The sequence below is a fragment of the Lacerta agilis genome, chromosome 6, assembly GCF_009819535.1.
Source record: "Lacerta agilis isolate rLacAgi1 chromosome 6, rLacAgi1.pri, whole genome shotgun sequence".
Lineage (NCBI taxonomy): Eukaryota > Metazoa > Chordata > Lepidosauria > Squamata > Lacertidae > Lacerta > Lacerta agilis.
The window spans coordinates 47,439,428-47,454,275 of NC_046317.1; the positions used below are offsets into that span (position 1 = coordinate 47,439,428).

Genomic DNA, 14,848 nt, shown 5'->3' on the forward strand with positions numbered 1-14,848 from the left:
ATCACAAGATGTGCTCAAGGCCACCAGTTTCGATGACTTCTTGGAGGATAAAGTGGCTGGCTATCAATGGCTACTAGTCCTGATGACTACACATTACCTGCAGTTATCAGAGTTATGATGCTCATCTCTGTCATACAGCTTCCTAAAAAATTCTATCACATGCTTATGGTTGACATAATTACTCTGATGAATATCAGTAACGGGATCACGCGCAAGAGAGTACTACTGTTTGTGATTCACATAGGCATCTGGTTTGTCATTGTGAAAAACAGGATGCTGGACTAAAAATAGGTCTTTGGTCTGATTCAGCAGGGCTGCTCTGGCGTTCTTAACACCAGAAGGGTATTTCGTCCCGCACAGCTGTGCCCCACAGCTGGACAGATTGTTTAAATCTCAGCAGCTTTTAGGGATTGTGATCTGATGTTTGGTGAATACTTACTTTTCATTGCCAGTGACCTCACAGAACTGCAGAACAAGAACTATGGGTGATATCCATATCCCTTGTCCCATCAGTACAAGGATTTCTGTCCATGCAATGGGATTATCCTCCCTCTCCTCGCACTTTTAGTCTTCAACTTGGTACAAGATACTGTTGCATTTGGACTAAACAAACATTTGGCCTGATCCAACAGGGCTCCCTATTCTCTTGTTCTATTTATTCAATTCAAATTTATTGCCTATTTCCCCTATTAGATTTGTGCATGACTTGTCATGATGCAACAGGGCATTTGAATTTGACACTGAAGTACTTAAGTGAGTCAAAACACATTAGTTACCAACTTTATCTTAGCGAATAAACAAAGAATGAAGCAAGAGCTCTGGTGCTGTAGGTCACCTTTTCTACAAAGCAACCTTATTAGGATGTTGTATGTGGCAAGTATGAATTCATTTAGCAGGCTATCGCCTCTTGCAGAAACCTCTCATTGTCTGGCACATGGAGGGGGGTTTATTGCATGATATTTTAAATGTGCAGAGTTGTCACCTTCAAAATGATAATGTGAGGAACACCACTATTATTCACATTTTTACAGATGGGGAGCGAGTGAAAAATGGAGACTTGCCCAATTACAGGGTGGAACATGAACCCAGGCTTACCAGAGGGATAGACAACAGGGTTATCTATAGGCCACAAACACAGGTATATGGGCCATTTTCCTGCTCCTTAGACTTCTGTGTAAGGGACTAGTTCAATCTCAACCCCCGTTTTATCCATATTGCAGACAGGGCTGATAGCAGGGCCAACCAGCACAGCAGTAGACAAATGCATAGAGGCCAAGGCTACCAATGGCTAATAGCCACGATGGTCATATTCTACTGCCACTGACAGATACCGTATGCCTCCAAATTACCTGTTGCTCAGAATTTCAGGTGGGAAGAGTGCTCAGTTCCTGCTTGCAGGCTTCCCACAAGCATCTGGCTGGCCATTGAGAGAACAGGATGTTGTACTAGATGGGCCATTGGCCTGATCCTGCAGGGATCTTCCCATAGTGCATACACACAATTGTACGCACAATTTTCCTTTTGTCCTATTGGTGAAACAGGTTTCTGAAGCCGTAGAAAAACAGTAAAACCTATTTATCAGTGGCACAAGTAGGAGAAGTGCCTAGGTCATGAGAAGTGGCCTCTTTATCAAGCACCTATGAAGAGGCTTTGAACTTCCGGCTCCAGCCAAAGAGTTCCCAAAACAACACCACAGTTTTACAGTTCCATACATATATAATATTATGAATGACTGCAGGAAAATAATTCAAAGTACAATACAGTACACTTGATGGTTAAAGAAACAAATGTACACATTACAGAGAAACATTCTGTATTATACGGCATATTCAGGCCCCATAATTCTGGGATTCAATCCACAGTCAAAGCAATGTTCTTGAGGCTGTGATTCGGATATACACATCTTCAGCAGTGAGCCTGCTAAGAATTCATGCTCAGCCCATTTTTCGATAGATGTACACATTGTCAAATTGAGTCAAGACAAAAAGCAAGGCTTTCCTCTTGATTCCAGTGGGAACTAGCTGTGTGGAATGCAGATGTGGTCAGTCCTTGCGGCAATCATATCACTTGTCTTTCTCTTTCCCTCCAGCCATTCCCCTGAGGAATGTTTCAAGGTTTTTATTTATTTATTTTAAGGACTGGCTTCTTATTTTAATAATTTTTAAAATAATCTGTGAGGTGGTTTCTACATAAACAGGAAAAACAGTTCCACTGGCTGAGTTCCTGGGGGTGGAGATGGAAGAGTGTTTAAGAGAAGAAGTAAAAGTCTATCCAGAGCATATGGAAGCCTGGAAACTGGTACTGAAATAATACAGCATCTCTCTCTCTCTCTCTCTCTCTCTCTCTCTCTCTCTCTCTCTGTGTGTGTGTGTGTGTGTGTGTGTGTGTAGAGGGGTGCATGTCAATTGCAGAGCTCACCCAATAGCAGAAAAACTTATAATACTTATTTGGGCCTTAATAATGAAAATTGGGGAAGGGCCAAACTAGATGGGACTTAGAACTTTAAAGATTTAATAGGAGCCATGGATAATGAGGAGGAAGAAATATAACCAAGACCATAGTACTAGGGGAACGTACCTACAGGTTTTGTCCTACAGGGCAGCTGGCAGTTTCAGAGGGGATTTCATTGGGGAAAATCTATAGAGGGAAAGATTTGAACCTCCCATATTGCAATCCTGATTTGATTTTCACACACACACACACACACATGCTCAGGGTGGCATGTGAAAACCTTTAAAAACTAGTGGGTGAGGCTGATGGGGGATGTCGTCTGAAACATGTGTAGGGTTGGAGAGGCTGCTCTAGACAAGCCCAACTGATCAACAGCCTTTTTAGGATGGAGTGCAAACAGCAATTCCCCAAACTTATTTCAGTTAATCAATTATATTCTAAAATCCCCCCTGATTCATTTGCTAGCACAATTCTTGTGTGTTGATGAATCACTGACTCCATTAATGTCAATGGACAATGCTTGTGTAAATGGACACTGAATAGTTCTCATAGGATGTCAAGGACATAAGGATGTGTTTAATATGCACTGCAGGGTAGGAAGGCCTATGCAGCTTTCCTTTCCATTAAAAGTCCATGCTCTTGAAGTCTATTGAACATCGGTATCGACCATCAATGAATTTGGAGCATATGAAGTTTGGCAAACATGGACAGGTATGATGTTGCCGTTTTCCAAAGAAAGGGACCTTTCAGAGAAAACACAAAATGAAGAATGTTAATAATATGCTATCAGTGAAACCCAAGGTAAATGCTTTAGAACAGAGCTGGGCAGACGACTTGTGGAATCTACTTTGTGTTTTTGCTAGAACTCCCAGGTCCACAGCCAGATCTGGTTCAAGGGGTGGAAGCAATTAACTATTGCATCCCAAAAGCTATTCACTGGACTAAACTGGAAATATGAGTACAAATAGACATCTACAAATACTACAAGTTGGACTCTAATACTCTAATACTAGCCAGCAGACATGTATAAAGATCAGTCAGAAAGCAACCACATCAGACGTATCATGTCCCTCTCCTTCTGTCCCTCTTCTGTCTCCACTCTGCCCTTGCCTCCATGCCTGAAAACAAGCAGACAGACAAGCCAACCACTGCTCAGGGACATTTCACACCCCTTCAGGCGTGGCAGCACCCTGTCCAAATATGCTCCCCTCCATCTGACCAACTCTGTTATAAAAAAAAGTGCATCAGCAGTCATTAAGAACATTAAAAAGAAAGGATGTTGGTGTGTGGGCCATGGCCACTTGCAAATACCTTATGGCTGATGGGGTGGCATTCATCTCCCTCTTGCCCTAATGGCGTGCACATCCGGAGCCCCCGGAGCCACAAGCTGATGGCGCAGCATGTCCCAACTCCACATTGGAGGTCCCTTTCACAGGCCTAGAAGAAAGATATGCCACAGTAGTATGAATTAGCAACATGGAGGAAACTACTATTCCTGGTAGCAAACTGACTTGTCTGGAGGTGCAATTGTATCTAGGAAATTTAAAGGTGCCCATCTCTGGTGAAGAGCTTTTTAGGATAGAAAGAAAACCATTATGTCTCAGAGACATTGCGGAGTAGGAAGAGGAGCCATGTTGGTGGCGATTATAGGGGCACAGGTTTTTGTGTAACCAGTAGTAACATTTAGACAAGGCTGGCACCAAGGGTAAGGGACTTTCTGATAAAGTGCCTCCCAGTGTGCCTTCTCCAGTAGCTCCTCTCCTGAAGGCAACAGCAACAGCATTGCAGCAATCTGTGGTGGGTTGCCTGTGAGCTGCCCATTGTTTCTCTTTTCCCCCAAAGGCCTTGATGTAGCATCTCTCTGTGGTATTGTGGGAACATCCAGAAAGCGGCTTCCCAACTCCTTGCTGCTACTGCTGCTACTCTGTAATCCCAGACACAGGGACAGAAGAGGATTGGTGAATGGCTGGGCCTAGTCTCATCCCAAAGTAAGCATTTAAGTTGTTGGACCCTGCCAAGGTGCTAGAACCCCAGCCTCTGCCCAAGGATGCCTGGTGCTGCCACCAACCTCATGTGTAGATGATGACAACATTCAATGACATCTTTTACTTTATGGTCTGACTGGGTAGCATGAAACTAAATGTGGTATGAAAATGGCAGAAGTCAGTGCTTCTTCTTTGGTGATCACTCAGAGCCAAGTAAGATTGTCTTCCATGAACATGGTCTTAACAGTGAGTCCGTAAGTGACTGTGGAGGCCAATTCTGGATCCACACGTCTTTCCACAGTGGGGACGTAGGTTTCCGAGCAGGAGTTGATCATGGTGAGGGTTTGCCAAACGTGCCTTCCTCTTAACACATTTCTCCCTTTTGTCCTGAGTTTGAGCGTCTTCAACGTCCATGACACCTTTCGTAAAGGCCGTTCTCCAATTGGAGCACTTGCAGGCCAGTGTTTCCCAATTGTCAGTGTTTATACTACATTTTTTAAATATTTGCCTTGAGAAGTCTTTAAACCTCTTTTGTTGACCACCAGCACTACGCTTTCCATTTTAAAGGTGATAATCAGGCATCTAACAACACGGCCAATCCAATGAAGTTGATGTTGAAGAATCATTGCTTCGACACTGGTGATCTTTGCTTCTTCCAGTACACTGGCATTAGTTTGCCTGTCTTCCCAAGTGGTATGTAAAAAATTTTTGGAGACACCACTGGCGGAATCTTTCGAGGAGTTGGAGATGGCGTTTATAAGTGGTCCATATTTCAAAAGCATACAGTAAGGTTGGTAGTACAATAGCTTTGTAAACAAGCATTTTGGTTTCCCTGTGATTGTCCCAGTCCTCAAACACTCTGCACTTCAATCAGGAGAAAGCTGCACTTGCAGAACTCAGGCGATGCTGGATTTTGGCATCAATGTCAGCCCTTGTGGAAAGATAACTGCCCAAGCAGGAGAAGTGATTGACACTTTCCAACATTATACCACTAAGTTGGATTTGTGGCTCTGCAGAGGGGTTGTTTTGTGCTTGTTGGTGCAGCACTTTGGTTTTTTGGATGTTGAGCTATAGGCCAAGCTTTTCATAAGCTTTAATAAAAATATTTAGGATGGTTTGGAGGTCATCCTCTGAGTGTGTGCACACACTACATTGTCATCAGCATACTGAAATTCTATGATGGAAGTTATGGTAACATTACTCTTTGCTTTCAGCCTACTCAGATTAAAGAACTTTCCATCTGTTCGATATATGATTTCTACACCATTGGGAAGTTTCCCTTTGACAAAGTAGGATTATGGCAATGAAAATAATAAATAGTGTTGGGGCGATAACACAACCCTGTTCAAACCCTGATCCCACTATGAATGGTTCATTTTGAGAGCCATTGTTATCTAGGATTGTTGCTGTCTTATTAACATGGAGGAGCTGGAGGGTGTTCACAAATTTATCTGGGCAGCTGATTTTCAGAAGGACAGTCCAAAGGGCATTATGATTTACAGTGTCGAAGGCCTTAGTCAGGTCAATAAACATCTTATACAGGGGTTGGTTTTGCTCTCTGCATTTTTCTTGAAGCAGTCCACCATCCCCCTAGAAGGTCTAAAACCATTTTGGGATTTAGGAAGAGTAGCCTTAGATATTGTTAAGAGACGGTTTGCTAAGAATTTTGCCGGTCGCAGCTAATAAAGAGATGCCTTGATAGTTTCTGCAATCCATTCTATCACCTTTTAAAAAGAGATTGATAATTTTGGCATTCCTAAAGTCTGCTGGGATCTCTCTCTCCCAGATTTTTTCGATGAGCTTGTGAAGTTGTTGTGTAAGTTCAATTCCTCACACTTTGAAGACTTTGGCAGGTATCCCATCAGGTCTGCTGGCTCTGTTGTTTTTCATTTGGTCAATAGCTGTACACAGCTCTCCCAGATTTGGAGATACTGCAAGCTCATCTCTAATTTGCCTTTGGTGCAGCTCTTACTAAATATTTTTCTCTCTGCTCTGTAATCCCACCTGACTACTCCTCGTTTTTTCTTTTTCTTTTGGAGCATGAAAATTGGATGAATTGGTTACACTGGACTGTATTTGGTGTCCCATTGGCACAATGGTTTCTGTTTGTGTAATGGGAACTCCCCCCCCCCCCAGTGTCTGCCCTACACTCTCCCCAAATCCAGAGAGTTGGGGAAACACCTCAGAAAAGATCTAGGGGCCATGTGGGGAAGGAGTGGAGGAGAAACTCAGTGCTACATTTGATTCCACCCTCTGAAAGGTGGGGTGGACATAATGGATCCTGCCCTTGAGCACTCAGTTGGATAATATGTCATAAGATCCCTTCTAGCTATAACCTTGCATATATATATATTTTAAAAATGGTTATTGGTTTATAGATGTAGCCCTAAAGTGGGTTGATCTTTTTAAAACATCTACTTCCACTGTCATTCAAAAACCATCTGACTCACTCACACAGCTGTGACAATTTAAATAGATAAAAGTCAGGACAAATACGTAATAATGCAATTTCCTGCATCTGTTAAAATTCAAATAGTTTAAATTAAGTAAAGATGAGGAAAATAAGTATCAGTCTTATTCAAGGAAATGCCACACAAATAAAAATCAAGTTCTGCCAAGCTTATTCATGAGACATCACGTTGAAGCCATCAGAATTATTTAAGGAACAGGAAGTAACCCATCAATAATGAAACTACCACAACCCAGTTATTAGAATATGAAGTTTGACAGTTTCATCCTTGTTTGAGATGGGGGACTGAGGAGGACGACTGCGATGGAGAGTTGCCCAAACATTTGTACTTGATACTTGACTTTGGATTAATCTGAGTTCTGTTTATTTTAGACCTTTATAGAATAGCATTTATTAATTTAGTTAAAAGCATTTTTATCACAAAAAACCTATGCCACATCTAAATAAGTGCTCCATATCATTGGAAGCAACTTCATTTTTCACAGAATACTGTTTTTGACTCAAAAGAATAAGCTGCTCCAAACTGCATAATATTTTTATCCATAGAAGTCCTTGCGTCAGCTGATGAGGATCCCACTGATAGTTACACATTTTTGCAAAGCAATTTCCCATAATATGGTGCTTTTATACACTATTTTCACTTATATATGCATTGAAATGCTTGGGTGGTTTCCATGCTGTGCTTTTATATCAATTTTACCACAAGCTGCCTTGAGCCTTAGAAAGCCATCTTATTAATGCTTTGTTGCTGTTTTATCAGCTGGCTTTTCTGCCACCTCTATGCCATCTTTATATATATATATAAAACAGCGGCTTTCTAAATACTTAAGCAGTCTTCAGTTCTAAAGAGATTTCCCAGCAGCTTCATAGGAAGCTGCCTTATATTGCATCAGACCATTGCTCTATCTAGTTTAGTATTCTCAACACTGGCTGGCATCTACTCTCTGGGATTACAGGCAGAGATTTCTCCCAAGCCGTATCTGGAGATGCTGGGGATTGAACCTGCAACCTTCTGCATGCAAAGCAGACAATCTACCATTGACCTACAACCCCTCTTCAACCATAAACAGAATTTCGCCTTAGAGCTGATGTAGAAATCAACTGCTGTGTGGAAATAGCTGCTCACGCAAGTGCTCTTCTCACATGAGTAGTGTAACATGCAATAGTGAGACCTCTGAAACATCTCTGGGGCTACCTTTGCCATTAGAAATAATGGTAAGATGCCATTTTTTCTAAACACAGAGTGAACTGCTGCAATCATCTAAAAAGGCGCCCCCAATCAGGCCTTAATTAAAACATGGAGGTGTTAATTAGGTGTTAAAATATACTTTAAATATAAAATTTGCACCAGCTCTGGTAATGATCGGCATTTTAAAGCAATTTAAAGCTACTTTAAGTTGTGAAATAGCAGCATTTAGGGGTGGGGAGTTTTCTCATCATTTTGTGTAGGAAATTCTATATTGGAAATAAACAAATTTGACAGAATCAGTAATATTGAGTGCCAAACTATGTATCCAATGTTAGTTCTACTTCAAGTAGACCTCCTGAAAGTAATGGACATAACTTAGGTCCATTAATTTTGATATGTTTGCTCTGAATTGATTTAGTGTGATTCCACCCACTATCAAGGAAGAAAAGCATTTTTATAATTATGGTAGTGAAATTTTAGAGAACTATTCTGCATCGCAGACAAAAAAAAAGCAATTCTTACTATTCAGTATTGCTAGTCAAATTCAGCATTGTTGTTTTTAAAAATTAAGATGAAAAATAATTTGACATTCATTTAGCTTGCACACTAAACTCTTGAACCATTACATAAATGGGTTAGGGTCACATTTTAATTCCCCACCCACCTCTGTGACCACAAATATTTGTGTGTGTGTGTGTGTGTGTGTGTGTGTGTGTATTTGCACCCAGTTCCATGACTCCAGGACCTGGAGCTTTGTGAAGCTGAAAATACAGCAAGCCTTAAATAATTAAAATAGCTTGTGTCACTCTTGTCCATTTCTTTTGATGTTTGATTTCTTTTGTTGTCATTTTGCAGGGTGAGATTTGTTCTCCCCCCCTTTTCAATCCTGAAGTTGCATTAAATGGATGTATGTCCTTAATAAAGGGTAAAGTAACAATTTTACTGTCATATTAAAAAATGAAAGCCATCTCTTCATTTCATCCACCCTGGCTCTAAACATATTAACATGCAAATCACAGTTCAGTTCTTTCAGTCAGGCTTGCTCCATCAACTTTACCAGTGCAGTGGTTAGACCTAAGTAGTGGAGCCAAAATCTGAATTAAGCATGGCCATTTATATATCAGCTGACAATAGAAGGTAACACAGCTTTCTAATTGCTACTGTAAGTATTGCCGTGACCTTAAATGATAGCAATAAAGATTATCCCATCCTATCCCAATTCTCGTTTTTAAAATGCAGATTTGGGGCTTCTGCCAAGAAGACCTTTGCTCTGGAGAACAGGCTTCTTGTTTGCTTCTGACCCACACTTGCCAAAATCATGCTCCCATCTTCCTAGCAAATGGGGCACAAGTTTCCACACATCCCAGCCAGACCTTCTGCCACAATTAGAATCAGACGAGCAAAGTAGAAAGAAAAGAACAACTTACCCCCGTGATTACTGCACACTCATACAAGGTTATCAACAGAAAGATGCACATGATTTGGATAGTTATTTTCATGGTGCTTGAAAGAATAAGGAGATCCTTGTCTTTTCCCTCCTCTTCACAGCCTCTCTTTCATGTCACGGCTGCACTGTGGTGTCGCGAGTCCCTCTTCTCCCTCCTGCCTTGTTAGGTTCTCAACGAGAGCTGATCACACACCCCCTCTCCTGCCTCTCTATTTAACATCTTCTCAGCCCCTTTCAATCTCTTTTACTGATGTGAGACTTGCTATGATGATCCCAGATACCACAGACAAGGCTCGTATCCATAACATAACATAACATAACATAACATAACATAACATAACATAACATAACATAACATAACATAACATAACATAACATAACATAACATAACATAACATAACATAACATAACATAACATAACATAACATAACGTAGCAAAACAGGAGGAGGACGATGTTGACAGCAGTCTGGGGGCTTTGAAGATTTATTGCACGTGGAAATTATACACATGTCATTTTTAAGATTGCTTTATTTTTAATGTAATGTTGGTGGATTTACAAGACGTTGAAGTCCTGTGGCTTTAATTATTCATTTGTATGAATTTACCAATTTATTATCACTTATTATCGTTACTTTTATATCTCAACGGTCCTCCAAGGAGTTTAAGGGGCAAACATTTGCCATCACAACAACCCTGTGAGGTAGGTTAGGCTGAGTGACAGTGACTGGCCCAAGGTCACCCACTGAACTGACTGAGTAGGGATTTGAACCCTGGTTTCCCAGTTCCTACTCTGACACCCTATCCATTACATTACAATGGGTCACCAGTGTTATGTCCATATGTGCACCTTTAGGCCTTTGGAAAGGAGTGGGTGGAATATAAACTAGAAGTACAAGGTCTCCTCAGAGACAACAGTGGTTAGATCACACTAATTGATGCAGAGTAGCTGAGTTGGCATAAGCAGTAAGTTACACCACCATAAGTAAAGGTTGAGAACTCTGTACCTGGAAAGAGAATCTCAGCCTTCTAGTCCTATCCAACAAGTAACAGGCAGATTCTCTGCTGAGGCCAGCACATGGTTAGAAGCACAGAAATCTACCTTATTCCAGCTCCTAGCCCATAGATGTCTACTCTAGAAATGGCTTCCTTGGGTCTCAAACAGAGGAATTTTACATCGCTTTCTACCCGATTCTTTTAATTGGAGATGTCCAGAGCTATATCCGAGGCCTTCTGCATACAGAGGTGCAACAAAGCAGGGCTAGGCTAAGACATTTTACTGCCTGATGTGAAGGGCAAGATGGCGGCACCCTTCCCCCATTTCTGCTGAATTGGCAGTTGAACTTCAACATTAGTTATGAACAGCCAACGAGGACAAAATGGGGCACAGCTCTGAGCACATGTTAATTTATACATAGAGATTCAAATTCAGAAACAAACACTAGAATCTATCTGGAAATGCACTGCATCTCACCATAGTGGGAAAGACTGTGACCCTGGGGCTTCTGCTGTGTGTTTGCTGTCCAGGTGCTGACTTATTATGGGCAACTTCAAGGCCCCTGAAGCTCTCCCATCTGATGCCTCTTTCTCATGAAGTTGGACACAGCCCTTCAAAGAGAGAAGTGTTGTAGGGACACATGGCCACTCTGGCCCGTGTTTTGATCCCTTGGAGTTTTGTTAGAGCTCTGGGACTTAGAGAGCAGGATAGGTTCCACTAACCCACCTCTTTCAATCCCCATTCTAAAAGGGTGCTTTGATTGGGCAGTGCACCCATCACCCCTCCTTCTGCTGGAGAAACAAATATTTCCAAGACATCCTCCTGAAATATTATTCTCAGAGAAGTGAGGCTTCACTTGTGAGAAACAATGGTCTCCCTACGGGACCTTTTCCTTGCAAAATATTCATGAATTCAGGATTTTCCAGAGTGCTACTAATTTGGATGGCCTGGTTACAGTATCTAGTGTGGCCAGCAAATCTCAAGGGAGGACATGAACTGGGTAGTCCAAGAGCACATGGGATTTCTGTGCTTTACTGTCATTGTTGCAACAAACAATGCAAACTTAGTGCCCCACTACCAACAAGTAGCAGTGCACTGAGAGGGGTCCCTTCCTTCTTAACTTACCTAGGTAGATTGCAGGCTGCTTCCCTCATACAGAAGTGCAGCTAGGAAAGAAGAATGGATGAGAAAACGGTGAACACCTCCCACCCACCCCAAGTAGCTGATGGCAAAGGCAGAAATTAGCAGAGAAAGGACAATCCCCTACACCCAGTTAAACTCTGGGTCATTAAATGTGTCTGCATTCACCATGAACAGCGTTTTGTAAAAAATGCACATAATGGTTTTTTTTTTGGGGGGGGGGTTGTTGCTAATTATCAGAATTGCAGCTGCAGTCCAAACTAAAATTGCTCGTCTGAAACTGCTATTTGCATTGGGAGGAAATCCCATATTGGGAGGAAATCCCCTTTTGACACCAATGCAAAGAACCATTTTAAAGTTATATTTTGCCTTTCTATCTGCTGTGATTCTGATAGTTTTCAGGGAGCCTTCCTCGGGTGCAGTATTTACATTTTTTTAAAAAGTAATCATGAAATACAATGATGCATGTTTGTATTAAATGTATTTGATGTTACATCTAATTTGGCCCTAATTGTGAGAAGCACTTTATATGCCTGAGGGGGGGGGGTCACTGCTGTCTGAGATAAGATGAGGAGTTCATGCTCACCTGAGCAACTTTCTTAAAGTGCCTTTCATGGTATTTGTGGATAGTCACTAAGCTAACAGTAGAAGTTGCCTACCATTTAATACTGGAGAGCCATAAGCAGAAGTCACAACTCAATGCTGTAAGGGCCCCTCCAGAATGGAGTTTTGTTTTGCCGGTGTTTTCTGCAGCATATCATGTCATCTGGAGGGGCACCCCTGCACTGTGATGCAACCAAAGTGGGACAAGAAAATCATGGCACGTTTTTAGTAAATAAATAAAAAAACTGCAGGATTTTAGCAGGACATTATGGGACATGCAGTGATTGGCAATGAAGCAGTACAGGTATGTTCACCCCAAAACCTTTGCAGGCAGTATTGAAAGCAGAATGCTGTATAACAGCCCTGATACCATCAGGTGCATAAATCATTATGACTGCACAATAAAAAGGATGTCTCAAGGGGCCCCAAAGCATCGATCAGCAGCAAGCAAAACAACAGCTTCTTCTTATGACAAATGAACATGGCACACATGCCAAGAGCAGGATAAATGTGAAAAAAGAGCAACTTTATGCAACTCATCCACAGGGTTCCAAGGTCCGATTGCAGAATAACATGCAAAGTATGGCTTGACTATGTGCAAGAGCATTGCAAGCACAAATTAGTTAACTGTGGAGATAAATGTTTCCATTTTATTATAAGTCATTTGTGAATACCCACCTATCTGCTTAAGTCAGAATAGGTAATAAATAAACCACTGATGTATTTATATTGCAGCATCCTGATGAGTCAGGAATTATAATTAGAATTAAATTATAAGCCAGGAGCCCCTAGACTCCACCTATTAATCTTCCTGGCATTTGCCTTAGGATGACGTTTATTTTCAACTAATCTTACCTGCTTTTTGCCAGCCCTGAAATCCTCCAGTGTGATCCTGGATCTGTAGAGACTGCTGCTGCTATAGTTGTTCTCATTCTTCTCATTCCCACCTTCACCATAATCATTGACAACAATCCTGTACTTCTGTTGCATTAGGCTCTATCTTTTTCATAACCAATGCCCACCATTTACACCCACCAACACCAAGAGACCCGCTTAATTTGTTTTCAGCACATATGATTGTCTTTCTCCTTCTTTTCTTCCTCCTCCTCCTCTCTTTTTCTCCTGTCTTTCCCTCTATCAACTTTCTCCTCCACCCTGGCTCTGTCCTCTGAAAGAGGAGACTTGGCCCACCACAGGCTACTTTAGCTTTAAAATGTGAAGGAAAGAATCGCAGAACATGAGGCGATAGTTTGAACCCTAGTGAGTCAATAAGAACATAAGAAAAGTGGTGTATTCTGGTTGGGTGCCAGATGCCACAAGGCAAGATGAATCGGGAGTTGCAGGACCATGGATAGCTCCGATTCAGCTATCCATGGTCCTGAAGCCTGCTCTGACAAAGCCTCTTTCTGAACCCCTGCCCCAGACTACTTCTTCCAGGCTTTGCCTCCTTGTATTGAATTCAGATCCTTAAAGGGCAAGCCGTCTGTAAATGAGGGGGGGGGGGTTGCTCCATTTAATCCAATTTCTGTCTCTTTCATTGGGTTGGGAGTTGCATATTAATATATACTAAGAAAAAGTTCAGGTATGCAGGACTCCTCAGAAGATCAAACTGGTGTATTACTCAGTTTGTGATTGATAAGGCAAGTTCCAAGTCTTACTCCAAGGTAATTAGGAAATGGTAATATGTCAGAGAAATCCTTGTTTAATATGCTTACTAGACCAACCAGATATATGGGGACAAGGCAATGCATGAAAGAGTCTGATGGACTCAGCATAATTCTTTAAAGATAACTCAGTTGAAACTGATGTGTTTAATATCAATATTCATAATTTATTGAACACCTAAAAGATATAAGCCTAAGAAAAAGTAGGTCTTGCCTAGATGGGCTTGTAATCTAATATATTGTGTAACATGGTGTATTACAAAAGACAAAATAAATTAAGCTAGAGGAAGAAAAGAAATATGCTGAAATTTAACAATTTATAACAATTTAACCTTAGATTAGGTGAGGGTCAAACTAGACGTTTGTAATTTTATTACCCTTAAATGTTTATCTTATTTGTAAACCTCTATGAAGGTTTTTATTTTTTTACAATCAAGTCATAAAATCATAGAAACATAGAATTGTAGAATTGGATGGGACCCCGAGGGTCATCTCTACTCCAACCCCCTGCAATGCAGGAATCTCAGCTAAAGCATCCATGACAGATGGCCACCCAACCTCTGCTTTAAAAGCACAACTTCCTAAGGGAGACCGTTCCACTGTTGAGCAGCTCTTACTGTCAGAACATCTTACACCCTTGAAGTATGCCCCATTGAACTCAATGGGGCTTAATTCCAAGTAGTTCTGCATGGGCTTGTGTTGTAAAACAGTATCATAGTAATGCAACAGGAAGCAAAGTAAAAGAACGAACCAAAACAGAAAGGAAATTCAAAAGAAAGGAAAGAATGAACTCCTTTGTTTGTTAACAATTGAAATGGAAAGACCAGGACTATGGATGGAATCTGAAAACAAAACTAAAGCAAACTATCAAAACTTTTTAGCTTGAGGAGGGGGAAATGTCAGA

General features: G+C 41.3%; 1 protein-coding gene across 1 annotated transcript; it reads right to left on the minus strand.

Annotated features, from left to right (window-relative positions):
- Nucleotides 1–2,754: 2,754 nt before the first annotated feature.
- On the minus strand, nt 2,755–9,829 carry PROK1 (prokineticin 1). The gene is made up of 3 exons (XM_033151015.1): nt 9,523–9,829; nt 3,763–3,888; nt 2,755–3,194 (listed from the first exon to the last, which is right to left on the minus strand). Exons 1-3 carry the CDS (start codon nt 9,592–9,594, stop codon nt 3,075–3,077), a joined length of 318 nt encoding a protein of 105 aa, XP_033006906.1. The 5' UTR covers nt 9,595–9,829; the 3' UTR covers nt 2,755–3,074.
- Between the last annotated feature and the right edge of the window lie 5,019 nt (nt 9,830–14,848).